This window comes from Heterocephalus glaber, unplaced genomic scaffold, assembly GCF_053883595.1.
Source record: "Heterocephalus glaber isolate CG9 unplaced genomic scaffold, H.glaber_assembly_v1.0 deba00000768, whole genome shotgun sequence".
NCBI lineage: Eukaryota > Metazoa > Chordata > Mammalia > Rodentia > Bathyergidae > Heterocephalus > Heterocephalus glaber.
The window spans coordinates 12,031,043-12,051,027 of NW_028258162.1; the positions used below are offsets into that span (position 1 = coordinate 12,031,043).

Genomic DNA, 19,985 nt, shown 5'->3' on the forward strand with positions numbered 1-19,985 from the left:
GATGAATAGGCACTTCTCAGATGAAGAAGTAGAAACAGTAAATAAATACATGAAAAAATGTTCACTATCACTGGCCATGCAAGAGATGCAAATGAAAACAACACTGAGTTTCCATCTCACTTCAGAAAGAATGGCTGCTATCAAGAAATCAACCAATAAAAATGCTGGAAACTGAGGATTTAGCTGAGTGGTGCCCCCACCTGCCTCGAAAGTGCAAGGTCCTGAGTTTGATCCTGGGTACCCTGCCCCAAAAACTGCTGGAGGGGCTGTGGGGAAAAAGGAACCCTTCTCCACTGTTGTTGACAGTGTAGACTAGTGCAACCACTGTGGAAATCAGTGTAGAGATTCCTCAAAAAACTAAAACTAGAGATTCCATTTGAGCCAGCTATTCCCCTTCTTGGTGTCTTCCCAAAAGAATTAAAAGCATCACACCAGGGCAATAGATGCTCATTCATGTTTATAGCAGCACAGTTTGTAATAGCTAAAATTTGGAAACAGCCCAAATGCCCATCAACCGATGAACAGACAAAGAAGATTTTTTTTTATACAATGGAGTACTACTCATCTATAAAGAAAGATAAACTTGAGACATTAATAGCTCAATGGATGCACTTGAGACCATACTCTAAAGTGAAATAAATCAGACACACATGTGTAAATACTGCATTGTTTCTCTGGTGGGCAAAACTGAAAGTGTAAATGACCAAAATGTATAATAGATATTGTGAAATAGGAAGAAAATGTTCAAAGCGAAAGGGGAACTAGGGAGGTGGGGTGTGGGAAAGGAAGGAAGAGAAAGAAAAAAATGAGAAAAGAAGGAAAAAATAGAAACAAAGCTTTTGTAAATAAGAAGGGTTAGAGTGGTATAAGGGAGGGGAGGGGAATGAAAAGAAATAAGAACCAAGATATGTATAGGTACAAATTCCCAATGATGAATGTGGTCATTATATATACCTAAAATGTACCGATAAACTTAATTGATATAAAGACCCGAAAATGAGAGATCCTTTTCCATGCTTTTGTTTTTAGTTTATGAGTGTCTTTCCAGATTAAATGTGTTTCTTGTATATAGCAAAAAAAAAAAAAAAAAAAGCTTTATTTCCATCTCCTTTTTCTTAATCATGTGAACTCTTTAGTGCTAAGTGTTCATCGCTCAGTACTTCTAATTAATTGTACCAACAGCTGCTGTTTTAGGGAGATCTTTAAAGCAGGAAACCATTTGATAAATGTGACATACCTTTTTCATGAAAGTGTTTAAATGGAGGTGAAGTTCTGCATTTCACTGACATGGTAACCTACATGTGAGGCTTTCTCCTCTTCTAATGAGGTGTCCCATGGTGAGGTCAATTTGAGGATAATATCCACTTGACCCCAAGGAGTCTAGTTTAGTGTGGAGCACTTCCCAAGGCTTGGTTCCATCTTGGACCATCCAAATTGGATGGAGATCCGGCATGGAATTTTGGGGTAAAATGAACCCTTCCCTCCATATAGCTCTCTTCCCAACTTACCAGCTCATGATGGAGCTCTTGGAGAAAATAAAGTGACATGATAATTATCTTTGTTCTTTTTCTCATTACTGAGACAAAATACCTGACACTCACAAGTTAAAGGAGGAAAGGTTTATTTCAGCTCACAGTTTTTAGAGGTTTCTGTTTATAGTTTTCTGGCTGCAAGGCAGGGTGGCATGGCCGAGTGGCATTGCAGAGGAGAAACAGTCTATGGTGTGGGAGGCAGGAAGCAGCAGCAAGCAGCAGCAGCAGCAGGAGTGAGTGCCTTCTTTCTATCCCTTTATCTTCCATCCAGGCTATTTGTGCCTCCCACACTCCAGATGGAACTTCCATTATCTACACCCTTAATCCCAGTATCACACCCTTAATCCACATTCACAGGCCATAAATCTAGCCACCTCTGAAATGCCCCCCTCCCCAGGACCTCATGAGGGTTTTGGGGGATATGGGGGGTGTTGGCCAGGGGAATGTATGAGATAGATATGCAGAGATAGGGACTTTTCAAGCCACAAGCCTAAATCCTCCCAGAGTTCCTGGTTAGAGATAAAGAGCCTGCCAGGGCCACAAGTCACAGTAGGATCAAAATGCATTGCCTTAAGGAGTAAATGCTCTGCCCTTTGTCCTCCTGTTTTCCTTTATCACTTACATTAGTTCCAGAGTTAGTCACTTAACAGACCAACCTCACTGCCCCATTCTTCCCCTGTCACCTACACGAGTCCCTGCCTAGATTCCATTCTTTTTCTTTGATCCTTGCTTCCTGGTTCAATAAATAAAAAGCTGCAGAGTCTTTAGGTCAGCTGTCCTTTGAGATTTCTCATGTTGAGGGATCTCGGTTAATGGCAGCCCCTCTGAGCCCCCTTGGAGCATGGATTGGACATGGACTCCAAGTAATCTGTCATCCTTTTGCACTGCACCACAGTCATGGTTGATCATGAACTGTGATGGGGAATCTAAATTCAAGCTATAACAACAGTTATCCCAGGATACGCTTTTATCAAACTGCTAAATATCTGGGTTTCCCCCTTTTTCAGATGGGTGAGTCAAATGATGATATAGACCAAATGTTCAGCACTTTGCTGGGAGAGATGGATCTTCTAACTCAGGTAAGCTTCCCTTCTTAACCTGCAAATTAGGACAAAAATGGGATTATAGCATTTGATTTTAATATGATAAGTCTATCTTTTATAGAAACTGGAGACTGAGTATTGCATATTCCTGATGTAACTGGGACAGGAGTGAGGGGTAAAGGTTGGTTCTGATTCTCTCCTGAATTCAGTTAATTGAACATGTTGGGCATACGTACGTTCTCTTTTGACAGTGCTCTTGCTTATCATGTCCAGTAGAAGAATTTTCGCCAGGTGCCTCCACAGCCCCACTGCTGAGCAGTTTTCCCTGTGGTTACTCTTTTAAAGATGAGCTAATAAAATGTCATCTTCCTTAGTAAAGAATTTTTTATCAACCTTGGATGAAAGGCCTCATCTTAAGGGACTAAGTGGGCATTAGCACGGTCTCCTCAATGGACTCAGTTCCCTAACAGGAATGTGAAAGCCATGCCGCCGTAGACTGTGGGTCTGCTAAGACCAGACTGACCCAGGCATCCCCCACTGTGTCCGCTGATGCCAGGCCACTGCCCCAGGCTATAAAATCTGGGAAGCTTTAGTATGTTTTGTAATGTTCTCAAAAATATTGCTTTGGTTCAGAGGATACTCAGCTCATCACTTTTTGCACAAAATATCAAAATAAGAAAAGCCAGAACAGTATTCCTAAGATGAGGATCTTGAGTTTTCTACAAAGTAAATGAGTCTATGTTTAAGAAGACTATTTTAAGAAAAAATAAAGCAATTTTAGTTAGCATGTATTTATATTGCCAATAAAATTTCAAAAAGTTTGGATTCTATGAAAGAAGAGATACTCTTTGATGAAAGGTTGCCTGCTTAAGAGGTGAGTGTTAAGATGATGATGACATTTCTATAGATGAGGACTTTATTTTCCTCCCAGAGAGGAGCAAGTCGAGTGTATGTTGGTTGTCCATCTCTGCACATTCACTCACTTCTGCAGCCAGTGGTAGAAGTAACTGTCATAGCGGGTCAGGGTCTGGGACACTGACAGATCCACAGTTGAGTATTGTTATTGTAACAAGAGCAGGAAGGAGGAGCCACTGCTTCTTGGAGCTCTCTTCACTCAAGGTCCTTCGGGCTTTGCGCTTCCTTTCTGGTGTGCAAGTGCTTGTCGTTCTGAGATTTTCTTGGCTAATAGAGCTCTCCCAAGAGGTAGGTTGCAGAGTTGCAGGGTATGGAAGAGGCCCTCCCTTGTCCTCACGTCTGTCTGTTCTTCCATTTGACCATTATCAATTGCTTTTGAGGTTATTGAATATTTTTCTAGCCATTTGAAAATCTGCTGTTTTCATCTGCATTTGTGAATTCTGCACTTATTCTGTTCTTTAAAACTAGGTTATGATTGAGAGGAATGAATAAAGCTTGGTCTTCCTAACTTCCCAAAATAAGCAAAAATTAAGGGAACTAGTATATTACATGCGATTGCAACTTTTTTCTTTTAAAATAATTTTAAGCTTACAGAAAAATTGAAAGAATAATACAAAGATTCCACATTTAATTTTCTCCCAGAGTTCTCAGTGATTAACATTTACTTAATTTGCATTATTATTTTCTCTTTCTCGGGTTATTTATATATCCTGATAAAGGTAATTAATATGTCCTGCATAAGATAGCATTCTAAAATAAATGAAATTATCATTTAATAAATTGTCTTGAGATAACACGTGTGAAATAAAAATCTGCACTACTACCTCACACCCTACATCTTAATGAGGTCCATGAGTCAAAAATCTAAATATTGCATATGAAATACAAGGAGAAAAAAGTAGGAGAAATATTTATATAACCTTATAATCTCAAAACATAGATAGCTTTCCTAAGGAAGATAAAATACACAGAAACCATAATATTTCATTTATTCTTAATTATGAAATATTTTTAAATATAAAATATTTTTATTTCTCCATAGCAAAAAGTAAATAATTAAAAGATCATAATAATATCAAAAATAAACAAAAACAAAACTTCAGGGTTGGGAATGTAGTTCAGTGGTAAAGCACTTGCCTCGGTATGAGGCATGAGACTCTGAGTTTGATCCCCAGTACCACCAAAAAAAAAAAAAACTTTCTTAATTGGTCACCATAGGAAACTGCCTGAGCATCAACTTATTGCTGTGGAAAATTAATAAAGAGGAAGAATCAAGCATTTATTTTAATTTCCCTTTAGTCCTAGTTGAAGTGTATTTCAGGGTAAATAATTGATGAAAGCTCTTTGTAGAAGAATTCCAGTTAATATATTGAAAATAAAGGAAGAATTAGAAAATCAAAATAATGCAAATCCTAATGAAATGTGTTTCAAATATGTGACTTTTAACTAAGCAGTGTTGTCAAACTTTAGTTGTTCACCTTCATGGTTTTGGCCATACCTACAACCCATCTGTTTTATTATCTTCTAAACATTTATCTTTGAGTTCTTAAAAATTAAACCTTATGTCAAACAGGTTTGATGTTCTAATTTAACTTTTTCCTAACAAGCATTCAAATAGATACACAGTAATATGCGTATTTAATACCTGATTTTATATAACACATAAAATCATTTCATAAGCCACACAAGATGTATAGTGAGAAACATTACATACTTCACTTCATCTTGGACTTTGAATATTTTTTCTACAATTAAAGGACCTCCTTTATAAAATCAGCTTGCTCTTTCTTTGTTCCCTCTTTCCCTCCAGTTTACTAAAATCCTGTTTTATCACAAATTTAGGCGTTCATATTTTGTTAAAGAACTACTTGGAATTTCACTAAATAGCAGAGTGAATTATATTATTAAAAAAATTTATTGACTACCATAATTGTGGTGTAGACTTCTTAGTTAAAATATTAAAAACAAATTCAGTGAATGCATCTCTCCTTGTATTTTCTTTTCTTTTTTTTTTTTTTTGGTACCGGGGATTGAACTTGGGACCTTGCTCTTGTGAGGCAGGCGGCACCACTGAGCTAAATGCCCGGCTCTTTGTATTTCCTTTCACCAAATTTTTTGTTCTGGTATTTGCCTCAGAGTGTGTCCATCAAGCTCCCATTTCCTAGGCAATTTTTGCATTTTCATTCTGTTGTTAACAATGAATTTTTAGGTTGTTACTTTTCCCTACATTTCATCTTTGGTTCTAACTTGATTGGGCTGATTTTTCTAGCCTTTTGATTAATGGTCATTTTTTCTGCTTAAAATTAATCATATTTTATTTATTTTTAAATGTACAATGGTTTCTTCCAGAATTTTAAAAAATGGACAAGAATATTATTTACCAAATCAAATTAACATCAATGGATACATTCACCACTATAAAACATTTATGTATGAGAACAGGTAAAATCACTTCTCACATTAGAGACATAAGAATATTTCTGGAAATTAATTTATGAAGGAAATATGACTTTTAAGTCATTTAAGAGGTCTCTTAGTTTCAAGGAAAACAATACTTACAACAATATTTACAAAATTGATCATTTATTCTCTTTGCTGAGAATTAAACCAAGAGCTTCTGGCATGCTAGACAAGTACTCTACTGCTGAGCTGCGGCCCTAGTGCTGTGATTTCCTTTTTCACAAGCATGTTAGTAAAAGTAACAGCACAACATTTTACTATATAATAGCAAATTACACCTGAAACGGCTTTTCTCCTCCAAGTTCTAGATATTTCTTTCTTTGATGTCATTACTTAAGTCCTTATAAAATTATATATAGTATATGTATTCATCATTACAAGAAATTTTTTCTCTCTTTTTTAAGTTCTCTCTTTCTCATCATTCTCAATTGACATGATCAATTTCAAAATGTTCCTTGTACAATAATTTCTTAATTTGTAATTTTCTGTAGGGAAACAATAGCATAAAGTATTTTCAACTAAGAACTTGGTTGTTAAAGGTAATATTTAGAGAGAAAATGTGTAAAGAATGAATGGGTTTTGACCAGCTGGTTCGCATGTGCTACAGAACTGTGGCTTCCTGACTAACTCTTGGGGGCCGGGATCTGTTTTCACAGAGTTTGGGAGTGGACACTCTTCCTCCCCCTGACCCTGACCCTCCCAGGCCTGAATTTAACTACACTGTGGGTTTTAAGGACTTAAATGGTGAGTATAGCAATTTCTTTTCTTAACTAATTTAAATTCTTACTGAGGACTGAAATCTCTATGACAAGTATGATTTGAATTCCACAGTAAAGAGACCTGGACGTCATGATAAATATTAAGTCCTGGATTTCAGATTGTGCCTTATTGTGTCTAGATTGAAGGAAGAGAATTAATGAGATTTTTTGCATGTACTGAAAAGGGAATACTTCCTACATTTGTAAAAAGTCTCAAAACAATCTCATATTTTGAAGTAAGGGAAGTTTCTTCATAATACTAATGAGTGGTATGAATAAATATTAATAAGGAAATATTCCTTTGAGGATTAAAAACTCTCCATCATGATTAAAAATGTATATGGATACTTCAAATATGAAATATCTTATTTAAAATATAGTATGTTTTAATTTATGTCATATATACTTATATACAATTTGCTCTGTTTCACATTTTTTCATGCTCCCTGAGCTTGACTCCTTGTTTTACTAACCAAGTTTTGTATTTAGAGCAGAAGAAATCTGTAGCTCACATGGTATTCAAATTACAGTAAATCTTGAGTAATTACTTCCAAATTAATGAGAATTCACTGGAACTCTTGAAAAAGATTCACCAAAGATATGCAGTACCTACAAAAGTGTAAAATAAAACAATTTGAGAGAGAAGGGTAATTACAGAAATCCAGAGTTCCAAGTTGTATTTCTTTCCCTCGGCTGAGTTTCTTTGTTTCTGTCATTTCCAGCAGTTTTAGTTTTTGGTAAGCCATTAGGCATCGGTGACTGTTTCCCGATAAATTAGAATATAGCTCTTCTGCTTTTCGTTTTTCCTACACTCTTTTCTATTGGTCGTATAAACGTATAAGTGTAAATATCAGTCGTCTGCCAAGTTCCAAACACGTGACCGCCTCTTGTAACACTGCGACAACGACAGTTAAATGATACTGCCCCGTCCTCCCATTCTGCATCCTCACCCCACACATAGGTGGGTGCCGTGCGGAAAATCAGTCTGGTTAAAATTAATCAGCATTACTGCTGCGCAAGCTCAAGGTCCCGAGTTCAATCCCCAGTACCAAAAAGAAAAATTAATCAGCATTTTAGTACAGCTGGAGTCAAGTCAACTGATGTTTTCTAAGCACTAACAATGCCTTGTATATATATTTTTAAAACTAGAGATAATAGGAACAAAGAAACCTACAGTCTCTGAAACTGTAATGGTACAGTCACAAGACGTGTCCTATTCTGGAGGTGAGAGCAGACCACTAAAATGTGCTGCTGTATATAGAAAACTACATTTTTTGAAAATTAACATAGGAATATATTTTTTACTATCTTCACTTTAAAATATTGCTAAAATGAGTTTAAAATACTTTGCCCGAAGTCGGAGAATTAGTGGCAGACATCAGAATTGAATCCGTTTCAATCTCATGCCTCAGCTCTGTATTACTCAATTCTATATTAATAAATGTGATGAATCTCTGTCATTTAATCTATATTAATATATTTTGGTTTGTTTCTTAATATATCCATAAATAATATAATTTAACATATCAGATTGTCTTTGAAAATTGTTAATACAAGTGCCATTGTGGAAATTTTGTCACTACGATATGTACAATGAATTAAAATGTCTTTATGTTAACAGCCAAAATGTGATTATGTTAGGAAATTATGAACAAGCTCTTTTAGTCCTTATGCAACTTTTCTCTGAAAATATTTTAAGTTAATTTAACTTTCCATTATAAACACGTTATGTGTAAAACTGTCTTACAATAAAATCTGGGTTCTGTAACTAGGTGATCCAAACTTGTGAGTACTCCACACTGAGCTAGTCCTGATGCGTGACGCTCCATGGTGTGGATGATGTGTGGTGACAATTATTGCACAAAGCTTTCACTTGATACTAAGCAGCCTTTATTTACTTATTTATTTTCGGTACCAAGCCTTGAACTCAGGACCTTGGGCTTGCCAGGCAGGCTCGGCGCCACTGAGCCACCTCCCCGGGCCTAAGCAGCCTTTCCTCTGCGTGGTCATGTTCCCATTCTGGCCCATCCTGCACAGAGCAGCTGGAATTGTCTTCCTCAAGGTCCCCTGCATCCTGCTTTCCTCTCTTTGTTGCACTCATGAGCACGACTCTCAGTACACCAGGCCACCCGGTCACTCTCAAGTCCTGCCTGTGATCTCACAGTGGCCTCGCGCTGGGAAGAAATCTAAGGCAAACCCACCTCCCTCGCTTTCTCTTTGAAAGTCCATGTCTGCCCTTTATTTTCAAAATTCACTCCCAGCTATTTAAAAATAGTTTTCATTCCTTAACACCTTACTGCTTTGATTGTTGTTATTTACCATTAACTGATCTTTCCTTAAATGTGAGACTTCCTGTAGGTGGTGGGTGGAGAGCCATCTTCACCCTAGTCTTAAATTGGGTTAAATCCAGTTGGTTGAAATCAACTTTCTTCCAAATAACATTTATCAGCAAAACTGTGCAGTCCGAATGCACGGGAAGAACTCACCTTCCATCTTTTTCCACTACCCACCCCTTCTCTTCTAAAACCCTAAGATATTGCACTAAACTATTCAAGAGTTCCTACTTGGGGACCGATTCGTGTGCTCAGACTTGACTTCATAGCTAATTTCTGAGATGCCCTGTGTAGAACACAGCTTCTGCTTTACTTCTGTTAGAAACTTAGTCTCATTAAGCACTCAATAAATTCAGCAATATTCACCTCAGAAACTTCTATGCTATGTGTGTGCTGCTGAATAAAAATATTTTCAACTCTTCTCATTATGTCACCAAAATCAAAATGATTTCCTTCTACACCAATATAACTCCTGTAAAACTCATCTTCTTTTAGTTTTTTGCAGATGCAAACAGTTCTTTATTATTGATGTGATTTTCTCCATCAGAGTCCCTAAATGCACTGGAAGACCAAGATTTAGATGCCCTCATGGCCGATCTGGTAGCAGACATAAGTGAAGCAGAGCAGCGGACAATCCAGGCACAGAAAGAGTCCTCTCAAAGTCAAAATCACGCAGCATCCCTGGAGGCCTCAGATTGCAGTGGTGATGCCTCTGTGGGTTCTGGAGCAAATGTCACTGCAGTCAACATCAGCCAATATGAGGACGAGTTACCGCCTCCACCAGCTGACCCCATGTTAGACCTTCCACCGCCTCCACCACCTCCTGAACCTCTCTCTAAGGTAAGTGCATGGGGCCAGAGAAGGTAGAAACATTGACTTCTGCCACCCATCACTTGTAACCTTCTTTCACATGGTAATTACATTTATAAGTTTGTATACCCAAATCTCTGAGATACTAAAGACAAGGATAACCAGTACATCCATTGCAGTGCCAGAGCTCTCCATAAACAAGAAGCCTAAGTGTTGTATTAGTCTATTTTCTGTTGCCACTTCTGGTGAGCACATTCAGACCATAGCAGGTATAGAAATCACATATCAAGGCCATATTTAGTGTTTATCATAGCTTAGTTAAAAAGGATATTCATATATACACACTCCCTGATGTAGTCAGCCTTGAGGGGAAGTATCTTATTAACTTTGAATGAACTCTGGAGCTAATACATATATTTCCATGTCCCTGCTTCTAGCCCAGTACATAGATAATAAAATATACCCATTACATATTCTCTGAGTTGAACTAGATTGAATTTTGATGACTTTGGGAGTCCCGATCAAGAGGGCAAAAACAGATCTACATAGCACTCATAATGTCAGAGTTGGGAAGGATGTAAGTCAGGTATGTCATGCGTGCTTGATATTAATAAATCAAGTGGTCTTTGGAGAAACAAACACCTAGAAACTTCATATTGCTGTTATTTGGAGCATTAATTCATACTGTGTCTCTCATAAAACTAAGCAGATCACTTTTGAGGATCTTTCTTAGAGTCAGGCCCTTGGAAATATTTTAGAGTAAGAACCCTGCGCATTCTCCTGTGGCTTCCACATGCGAAGTACTCAGTGATAATAATCATTGTTCACAACAACACCCCTAGTCACCCTGAAAATTCCTTCAATGTCACTTAAATGAACAAATTTTAAATAAAAATCAAATAATAAACTCTGTCATACTCATTGCTGTGCTCTGTCCTGATTATGGAAAAATTATTTGAAAGTTTGTAATCAGTGTAGACCAAAGGCTCTTGAAATAGGACCCAGGAAGATTTCAAGGAGGCCATGAATTCCCTGAAAACCAATACAAATATGCAGCTTTATAGAACTCCTCACTTTCAACATATTCTTTAAGAGGCAAAACAAATTAAGAACCACTGGTATAAGAGGCATGTCTACTTTCAAGAATTAGAGTGTAACCAGGACAGCTCATTTTCTCCTCATTATAAAATACGATGCCTTAATAATTCTGTTTTCAGAATATTAATTTACAGAAATCAGAGGAACTTGGGCTCATAAAATACTTCTTTTTTCTGACTGCTCATATTTGTTCATCAGTGCTTTTTTTGGTGATTCATAAGTTTGCGTTTGAGTCTAAGTCTTAACTTTTGGGGAGTTAAGGACCTTCTTAAGAATCCCCCCAAAAGGCCTTCTAATCCACTTGTGCGTGTAATTTTAGGAAGTGCTCAAATCCCCAAGATGGGTCCTCTGCCGTCCTTAAGTTGGTGCCCTGACCTTGTGAGCCAAGCAGAGACTGTCTTGTGGTCTAACTGTATGAAGACCTGCTACGGTCGTCCTTTCATCTTGTATGTCAAAAGTCCCAGGACAGAAGTGCTCACTGCTTTCCATACCTTTCAGTTAAGGATTCTGGTTGTAGCCATTTAAATTCTCAAAATTAAACGTGAACCCGAATACCCACAAAGCCACTAAGACACTAGCAACAGGAGCGCTTACTCACTGGGATTACTTAGTGGACTGGGTGAATGTCTTGCCATTTTACAGGAAGAAGAAGAAGCCCAGGCCAAGGCTGACAAGATTAGGCTCGCACTGGAGAAACTGAAGGAGGCCAAGGTGAAGAAGGTAAAAACTACGACTCACTTCAGCACGGGGAGTTAAATTAGGGATCTCGCAATAACTACTAAGAAAATCAGAACTTTAAGTGGTGCTTCTCAAACAGTTGGTTTTTTTAATTCTAAGGATGAAGATAAATTCTGTTATTTTTCTCTTCTGTCTCACTAGTCAGCCCATTTACAATCAATGAGTAAGGTAGTATACTACCTACGTTAGTATAAAAATGGAAGATTCCTTAACTTCTGCCTGATCTTTTGTTGGCTCTCTTGGGTTTTTCTGGGAGCTAGAATAATGGGAGTAGAACTCACAGTCCTCCTGCTCAGCCACCTGAGTTCTGGAACTGCAGGCATGTGCTGCCACACCTGGTCTTAGAATTTTTTCCTGTTTATTAATACATGTTCACCATACATAATGATTGCATTCATCATAGGGAGTTGGTATATGTACATAACGCATCTTAGTTACTTTTAACAAGAATGGACAAGGCACTGGCCTGGCTGCCACACAGGCAGGGCCTTTTCAGTTGTCTTTTGAGAGACTTAACAGCAGATCTGTGTGGGGTTCCCTCCCTGAACTGCACTCTCCGGGACTCCACACCTTCTGAGCTTGCTGTAGTTGGGTCAGAGCTCGGTTTAGTTTGGCCCCGCATTTCCATGATTGCTTCTGCACATTTCCCACATCCCGGGGCAGCCTTTGGCACTGCTTCCTGCCCTGGCTGTCCAGTCGTCTCCTGGGAGCCGCATGTCTTTGCTGGTGCTCGGTTTCTAGGTTGCATAGATTCTGAGTGACCCATCTCTAACCCAACTTCCCAAGAATCCTGTGATTTTAGTGCACACTTTTGGAATGCATAGGTTTTTCAGGAACACATTATTACTACACAAACAGCTATAATCTAACCTCATTAGAGGTCTATACCTAATAATACAATGCTAACAATAGTGAAAGTGGGAAACTAAGGGAAGGAAGAAACAGTCTTCATCTTATTTCAACTCCTGCAGTGTCCAAGATCTGAGCCTCATTAAGAGCTCTTTACTTGTAGTTGGATGAATTGTCCTTTTTACTTGGGCCCTCACACTTTACATTCCCACTGCACCTGCCACAGCTCTTGGAATGATGGTGTCTAATATATGTTGATGAATTCAATAAATATTCCTTGACAATCCCTTGGTGCAGACTTTCAAGGTTCACCTAGGAGGGTCTTTTCCCAACCAATCTGGTTCCATTCATTCCAAACATATGTGCACTGCTTTAGCATCACTTTCCCCTGTTGTCTAGATAGTCGACCCACAAGAAAGAGAGGTTTATTTGGGCTCAAGGTTTCAGAGGTTTTGGCCCATGGTCATGGGGCCCTGCTGCCTTGGGCAACACGATATGTCTTGGCAGGAGCCTGGGGCAGAGGAAACCAGCTCACTTCATGGCGACTAGAAAGCAAAAGAAAACCAGAGGAAGATGCCAGGGTTCCATGTCCCCTCCAGGGCGTGTCACCCATGACCTAACTTCCTCTGACTGGGTCCTGCCTCTTAAATGTTCCACCACCTTCCAGTAGCTCTTCCAGCACGGGGACTTTTGAGGGGACACTTCTCCAAACCACAGCAGATTAATCCCACGGTCAGTGGCTGAGATTATCCACTCTCACCTGCCCTGGCCCTTCTCCCACATTAGGGCCACATCCAGCCTCCACCCCGACTCAGTCCTGGGCACTCGGTCCTGCCTGAGCTTCCCCAGTCCACTCACTCTCCTACTAATCTGGAAAACCATTCCGACCATGTCTCTTGAAATCTGCAGTGCTGCTCTCCTCATCTGCAGTCACTCAGCTAATGATTTGCTGCTAATTTCACTGTGAAAATAGAAGCAATTGAAAGAAAGCTCACACCAAGCCATGTAGCCACCTGCATGGGTACAGTACGTCCCACATTCTTTCCTGTGACAAGGGGCAAGCTGTCGTGCTGCTGTCTGAGACCAGCCCACCCCCGGTGCCCACTTTCCGTCATCTCCTTTGTCTTCCTCTCCCTGAGAGCCTCCAGTGACTGCCTGTCCTGCACAGTGAAGCCAGAACTCTCCTGGTGGCCTCATGCCTCTCTACGATCTGACCTCATCTCTCATTATCTCCCTCATTCCCCTGTCTAGCTGCCTGTCCTCATGCTGCCCCTCCGGCCCTCCAGGTGGGCCCTCCTGTGGGTGCCTCGCCCTTTCCTCAGACTCCCAGGCAGCTCACTCTGTTCGCCCTTGAGTCTTCTGTCACCTTCTCCATGAGGCCTCCCTCCAGGCTCACTGCATCCCTGAGCCCCCTGGGTCTCCTGCATTACTTTTCTCCTCAGTGCCTCCCACACTCCAGTGTGCCATCTCTTCACGATGACCTGTCTCCCTCCCCACTGCCCTAGAAGCTTCTCCGAGGAAGCTGCTAGCCCCATGAACAGGTCACATGGAGTGGTTCCTTGTGCTGAGTTCCGTTCTAGCAAGGGAGACCGGAAAAAGGGGCAGCAGCGAGTGCCCTAGTCATGCTCAGATGGGTTTGGTGGTGCCGAGCCCCCCCGAGGAGGTGGCTCTGGAGCAAAGACGTCAGTGGCACGAAGCAGCTGGCCACATGCAGGTGTTGGCAGAGCAGCCCAAGTGCAGGGGAAGGGCAGTGACAGAGGGTCAGCTAAGGAGGAGCTGGAGGAGTGAGGAAGGAGAGACAGTGCGGCCCTTCTGCTGGGAGCCACTGAGAAAAGCAAGGAAGGGGTTGGGGTCAGGGCGGCAGCTGAGAGCCACAGACCTTGCAACCGGCAGGAGGATCTGGGGCTGAGTCCTCCATGCAACGGACAGGACCCGGAGGCTGAGTAGGGGAGCTGAGGCCAACGCATGGCTTTTAAAGGTCGCACTGGCTGACTGGTGGAAAATGCGCTGTAGGTATCAGGAACACCAGTTGGTGCCTTGTTCTAGAATCTCAGCAGCACAAGCCTTGACATGCAAGTGTGCGTGTGGACTGGGGTCACACACAGGCGACAGGTGGTGCTGGGCAGCGTGGAGCCCCTGGCTCTACCTGCAGAGACAAGAGACAAAAGAGAGCAGACACAAAGGTCACAGACTATTTCAAACCACTGGGTGATTATACATGAGGGCCACATCGCATGTATTTTCAGAAGAGAAATAAAAAGGGAAGTTGTTTCCTACATAGAGAGGTGGAACAAGCAGCAGATGCAGTCAGCTTGCGCCAGCTGGCCCATCAGAGACCAGGAGGACGCAGCAGCTATTTCCTGCCATCTATCAGAAAGCGAGAGAACTTCACAGCCTTTAGTGTAGATGAATTATAGCTAAGTACAGAGCGCAGTCTGCTTTGATGCAGTGAGGAAGATGTAAAACAGAAGCCACTCTGATCAGTGGGACAGGAAGGAAAATTACTGAAACGAGTTACGTGTCCTGGTTTTAGACACTCCAATGTACTTTTTAAGACAACAACCTGTCCATGGCATGGAACACTAAGAAAATAAGAGACACTCAGACCTTAAGAAAGGATCTGTGAGGTTCTTACACATAATCAATCTACAGCACGTTTGTAAAGACTTGGAATCAGGTCCAGCTGAAGTACTTTGCCTTCAAGGGCTTCATGGAGTGCTGGAATCATTTTGAATTACAAATAATGTACATCACTGGTGCTGCAAAGCTTTTTATCTAGAAACAGAATCACCTTCATTCACTCATTTAACTTATCTGCTTGTTCCAAAGTTCTGTGACACAGGAGACAATTCCATTTGTTAACCTTATTATAAAAGCCAAAAAAAGGCAATGTAAGAGACTTAGGGCCAGTATATTTTTGCATGTAATAGCTTGAAAATGAAAAATAAGAAAAAATGTATAATTATAAAATGTTTACCATAATGGATTAGAAAGATGAAGTTTTTCTTGAATTATCCCCATACAATAGCATGTCTATATGGGAAGTACTTACCTTGTTAAATCATATAACAAAATTGCAATTTAATGCTGTTTTATCTTGGATAGAGCTACTTTCAGCTTGCAAATGTGAGGCAAACTGTAAAGAATTGTAAATATGATTTCTTCTTGTTAAGTCACCAGCCTCCGATTGGTTTTTGTGTTGTCTAAATTCTATAATTGTGGATATTCATAAGTACATGTGGATTAAATATAGTTTGTGAGTTCTGCCAAAAAAATTCTTCTATCATTTTGAAATGATGTGGTTTATTACTTCATCTCTTTAAAAGTAAAACATTATGTTTTATTCTCTTAAGAATTCCTAAGCAGGGATGATATGTGGTCAAACATCATTAATTTTTTCATTATGAAGATTGTTTTCTAAGCCCTAACATTGGTAACATTTCTTAGGACATGTAGCTACTTTGCAGCTATAACTCTCAGCAGACAGCAGAAAGTATATGTTCCACAGGAAAATCCATCATGACAAAGACTGCCATTCAAGGAGCTTCAGTGCATCCGAGCAACCTTTCATGCCTGTCTGAGGTTGGATGAATATGTCTTTGGCATTGTGGTACTTGGGGCTGTCATTTAAAATATATCAAAGCCAAAGACATATAGAGAAGGAAACATTCCAACTACAGGTTTCTGGGCTACAGGTTTTCAAGGGAAAAAAGTATTTATCAGGCAGAGCTTGGAGAAGGGTCTAATTTGGTGGATCCCTGGCAGGAAGCACATGTTTACTTCCCCAGCGTCTACATGTTGACTTTGGGTTGTGCATATGCTGGGAAGAGGAGGGCTGGGTGAGTGCTTGGATTTGTGGCCTTTCCCTGCGTCTCGCCCAGGTTTTTGTCACCAGACATATCCTTCGCTAGCAACCAGCATCTCTGCGTAGCAACCTACAGGAACGCCACTGCTCAGTCTGCTGACTGGAGGGTCGTCAGGACCATTTCGGTGGGAACGGGTCAGGGAGCTCCTCAGGACCTAACCCAGACTCTTGGAGAGGAAGCAAATCCATTACAATAATAAATCATTTTTTTAATAAGTCACCCTGGAAAATAACCAGGACCGACATGCAGCAATAATGCCACAAATGCATAGGTACCAATGAAAATGCAAAGTGTAGCTGCGTTAGTTTGTGAATGAAGTTTGTTGTGCAGCGTCAAAATTGTGGCCTCTGTGCGAGATCACAGGTTTCAGCAACACTACCCCATTGCCTAGCAGGGCCGGTGACTCAGTCCTTGCAAGCAGAGTACATTCTGCTCCGGATTTGGTAACTGTCATTTCATTGTGCATTCATTCCTTAGATCTTGTAATGGAGTAAAACATTTGCCTGCGTGCCTCCAGAACAGCTTGGTTCTCAGTCTTCATTCTTTTCCCTTAAAATCTCCCTCTGACACTGCTCTTTTGTGCACAGTCAGCCTTTTGGCTGTGAGGCCCATGGCATTGCACTGTCACGGTGCACTCCAAGAATCTCCACAGGATTGGTCTTTCCCGGTATCTTCACACTCTTTGGCTACATGAAATAAAACCCTAACCCCAGCTAAGCAACAGTTATGATAGAGCAGTGCCTGGCCTCCAGCATGGGGTGGGAACGAGTACCAGAAGGCCGCTGGGAAAGCGAGAAGGCAGCGCTGCCGTGTCCCCAGCAGAACACAGACTCTGAGGGTGGAGCAAGGACCTTATTGTTTGTTTCCTGTGAGTCAGTTTCTCCACCTTGGTACCCCACTGTACACCTACAAGTGCATTTATGAGGCTTCACAGACACATTCTTACTTGCATTCAGAAACAGCAGCAATGCTGAGACCCCAGTGGGCTTCTGCAGTTGCTGAAACTCACTGGCTGCTCGCTCTGTGACTCTACCCTCAGCTCGTGGTCAAGGTGCACATGAACGATAACAGCACAAAGTCACTCATGGTGGACGAGCGACAGCTGGCCCGAGATGTTCTGGACAACCTCTTTGAGAAGACTCACTGTGACTGCAGTGTGGATTGGTGCCTTTATGAAATATACCCAGAGCTACAGATCGGTAAGTCCCCTGCCAGCAACGGGCTGCAATGCAGAAGCCCATGGGTTTGCTCCGTTACAGGCTCTGGTCTGTCCTGTGCTCCCAGGACATCCCCCATGTCGCTGCCCTTAGTAGATGCGTACTTGCCTCTTCGTTTCCTTGTGATAGAGACACTCGGCTTGTAGCAGATGGCTGGAACCTCCGGGACATAAACACTATTATTGCCATGTCTTAGTGGCTCCATCAGGGAAGAAAGTGGCCTGATGCCCAGTGAGCTGAGCGGACTGTGGGAGGCCCAGGTGTCTGCCCGCTGACGTCCCTCTAGAGGTCGCTTTCTTGAGGTGGAGCAGGACTGTCACAGCCTCCTGTCTGTGCTATTCCCCTTCCTCCCGGTGCACTTGCCTGATCCCTGGCATTTCGTCTGGTGGAAAAGGCTGTGTCCCAAAAAGCACAGGACAGTGGTAGAAACTTGTCATTTTTTGTTTGTCTGCCTGGTTTTTGCAGTATTGGGGATTGAGCCTAGGGCCTTCCTACTGAGCTACATCACACCCCCACACCCGCTTTGTTAGTAGTAGTATTTTTGAGATGGAGTCTCACTAAGTCACTAACTTGCCCACGCTGATCTCGAACTTGCCGTTCTCCTGCATCAACTCCCCAGAGTGCTGGGATTACAGGGTGTGCCACCACACCTGACTGGAGTTTTTTTGTTTTGTTTTGTTTTAAAACAATTTAAGAAGTTCACTTCCACTTTTCATTCTTAATAGCACCCCCAGGACCATCGTCTCCCAGGAGCACTGAGCAGAGCCCAAAACTACCTGCCTGAGGAGCCTGGGGGACATTTTCTTTTTCTGCGAGAAATAGTCTACACTAAAACAGCTGCTCGAAGCTTTTTTCAGTTCTGTGAATCAAAGAGAAAGGAACGCCTTTCTTTATGTTTTTAAATTTGGTTCAGGTATTCATACACTAGAGTTTTAAGGTGAGATGTTTTAGAGGACAAATTTCATTCAAACTGTGGAACCAATTCTTGCTGTATTATCCTCCTCACAGGAGAATATTCACCTCCATTTGGGGCTATTTAAATTTTAAAATGCTAGCATTCTTTTAAAAAGCATGTATACAGGTTCTGCCCCTCACCTATAATGTTTTTTTGGAAGGTAAATTGAAAACCTGACACTGAATGATAAATATAACAGGGATACTACAATGTGACATCGTGTAAGAATTAAGAGTTTTAGAAAGGTTGACAAAAATTACAAAGCACTGAAGGTGTTTAACTCAATAAAAGCTTGTTTCTCAGTTGGAAACTCTAATGTCTTAGGTCTGAAAGAATATTTTTCTTACTTCATCAGAGAGGTTTTTTGAAGACCATGAAAATGTTGTTGAAGTCTTATCAGACTGGACAAGAGACACAGAAAATAAAGTACTATTTTTGGAGAAAGAGGAAAAATATGCTGTATTTAAAAACCCCCAGGTAAGATGAGTTGTTTATTGTTGCACCTTGTCACATGTGGAGGGTTTTTAATGTCACTTGTGTGCTGAGCCTGCCATTATCTCCTGAAGTATCATGGGTGTGTTCCTTCCAGATAAACACAGACTCAGCTCAGTGTGGAAACAAAAGAACACTTGGAGATGCTTAAAGGATTTAGGAAGAAAATATCCATCTGTTTCCTTTCATTCAGAACCCAAAACTTCTTAAGTGTCTGTGGTTGTCTGAGCTTCCTCTTCTGTTGGGCCCAGTTAACTGTCTCTACCTCAGTGCTCTGTCGGTCGTTAATGTTTCCTGTTTTAGGAAACATTGGAGTTTATCGATGCAGGAGGACCTGGAAAATGTATGTGTGCGGGGTGGGGGGGTGCTGGGGATTGAACCCAGGGCCTCACACGTGTTATGCGAGTGCCCTACCACTGGGCTACACTCCTAGCCGTGTTTGCTTTATGTTGCCCAGGTTGGCCTCAAACTTGTGATCCTCCTGCCTTAGTCTCCTTTGTAGCTGGGATTACAGCTGTGCACCAGCATGTGCGGCTTGGAAAATATACAATTTATTGTGATTCCATACTACAAACAATCTACACAAGTAAAAAGATTGTTCTCCATATTTTAAAAATGTTTCCCTCAAGTTGTATGTACAAGGATCATCTAGACATCTTTCCGTTTTATAAGTTTATAAAAGAAAGCTCTACATTACTAAGGGACAGAATTAGGAGACTCCAGAAAAGCATCCTTGTAGGAAAATACTCTTTCCCTTGTCCTATGCTATTTTCTGTAGTCTTCTCTAGGTTGTATAGTGGCCAACTGACAGCAAGATAATTGAATACTGTTGTTGGTGAAAGTATCAGACACAACGGGTACCACATTTTCAACTTCTACAACTGCCTTCAGCTTTAATGCCTGTGTTAATGAGCAAATC

General features: G+C 41.0%; 1 protein-coding gene across 5 annotated transcripts in view; it reads left to right on the plus strand.

The window, feature by feature from the left end:
* Positions 1-19,985, plus strand: part of Pdss1 (decaprenyl diphosphate synthase subunit 1) — a 192,550-nt gene that overhangs the window by 43,400 nt on the left and 129,165 nt on the right. For all 5 annotated transcript variants that reach the window (XR_015449612.1, XM_021240506.2, XM_087207151.1 and 2 more), the window contains exons 2-7: positions 2,540-2,611; positions 6,607-6,694; positions 9,589-9,881; positions 11,592-11,669; positions 17,442-17,601; positions 18,930-19,051. Coding sequence is in view for 4 of the 5 variants with exons in the window: in XM_021240506.2 (XP_021096165.2) it covers positions 2,540-2,611; positions 6,607-6,694; positions 9,589-9,881; positions 11,592-11,669; positions 17,442-17,601; positions 18,930-19,051 (813 nt within the window). In the remaining variant the exon portion in view is untranslated. The remainder of the gene's footprint in view (positions 1-2,539; positions 2,612-6,606; positions 6,695-9,588; positions 9,882-11,591; positions 11,670-17,441; positions 17,602-18,929; positions 19,052-19,985) is intronic.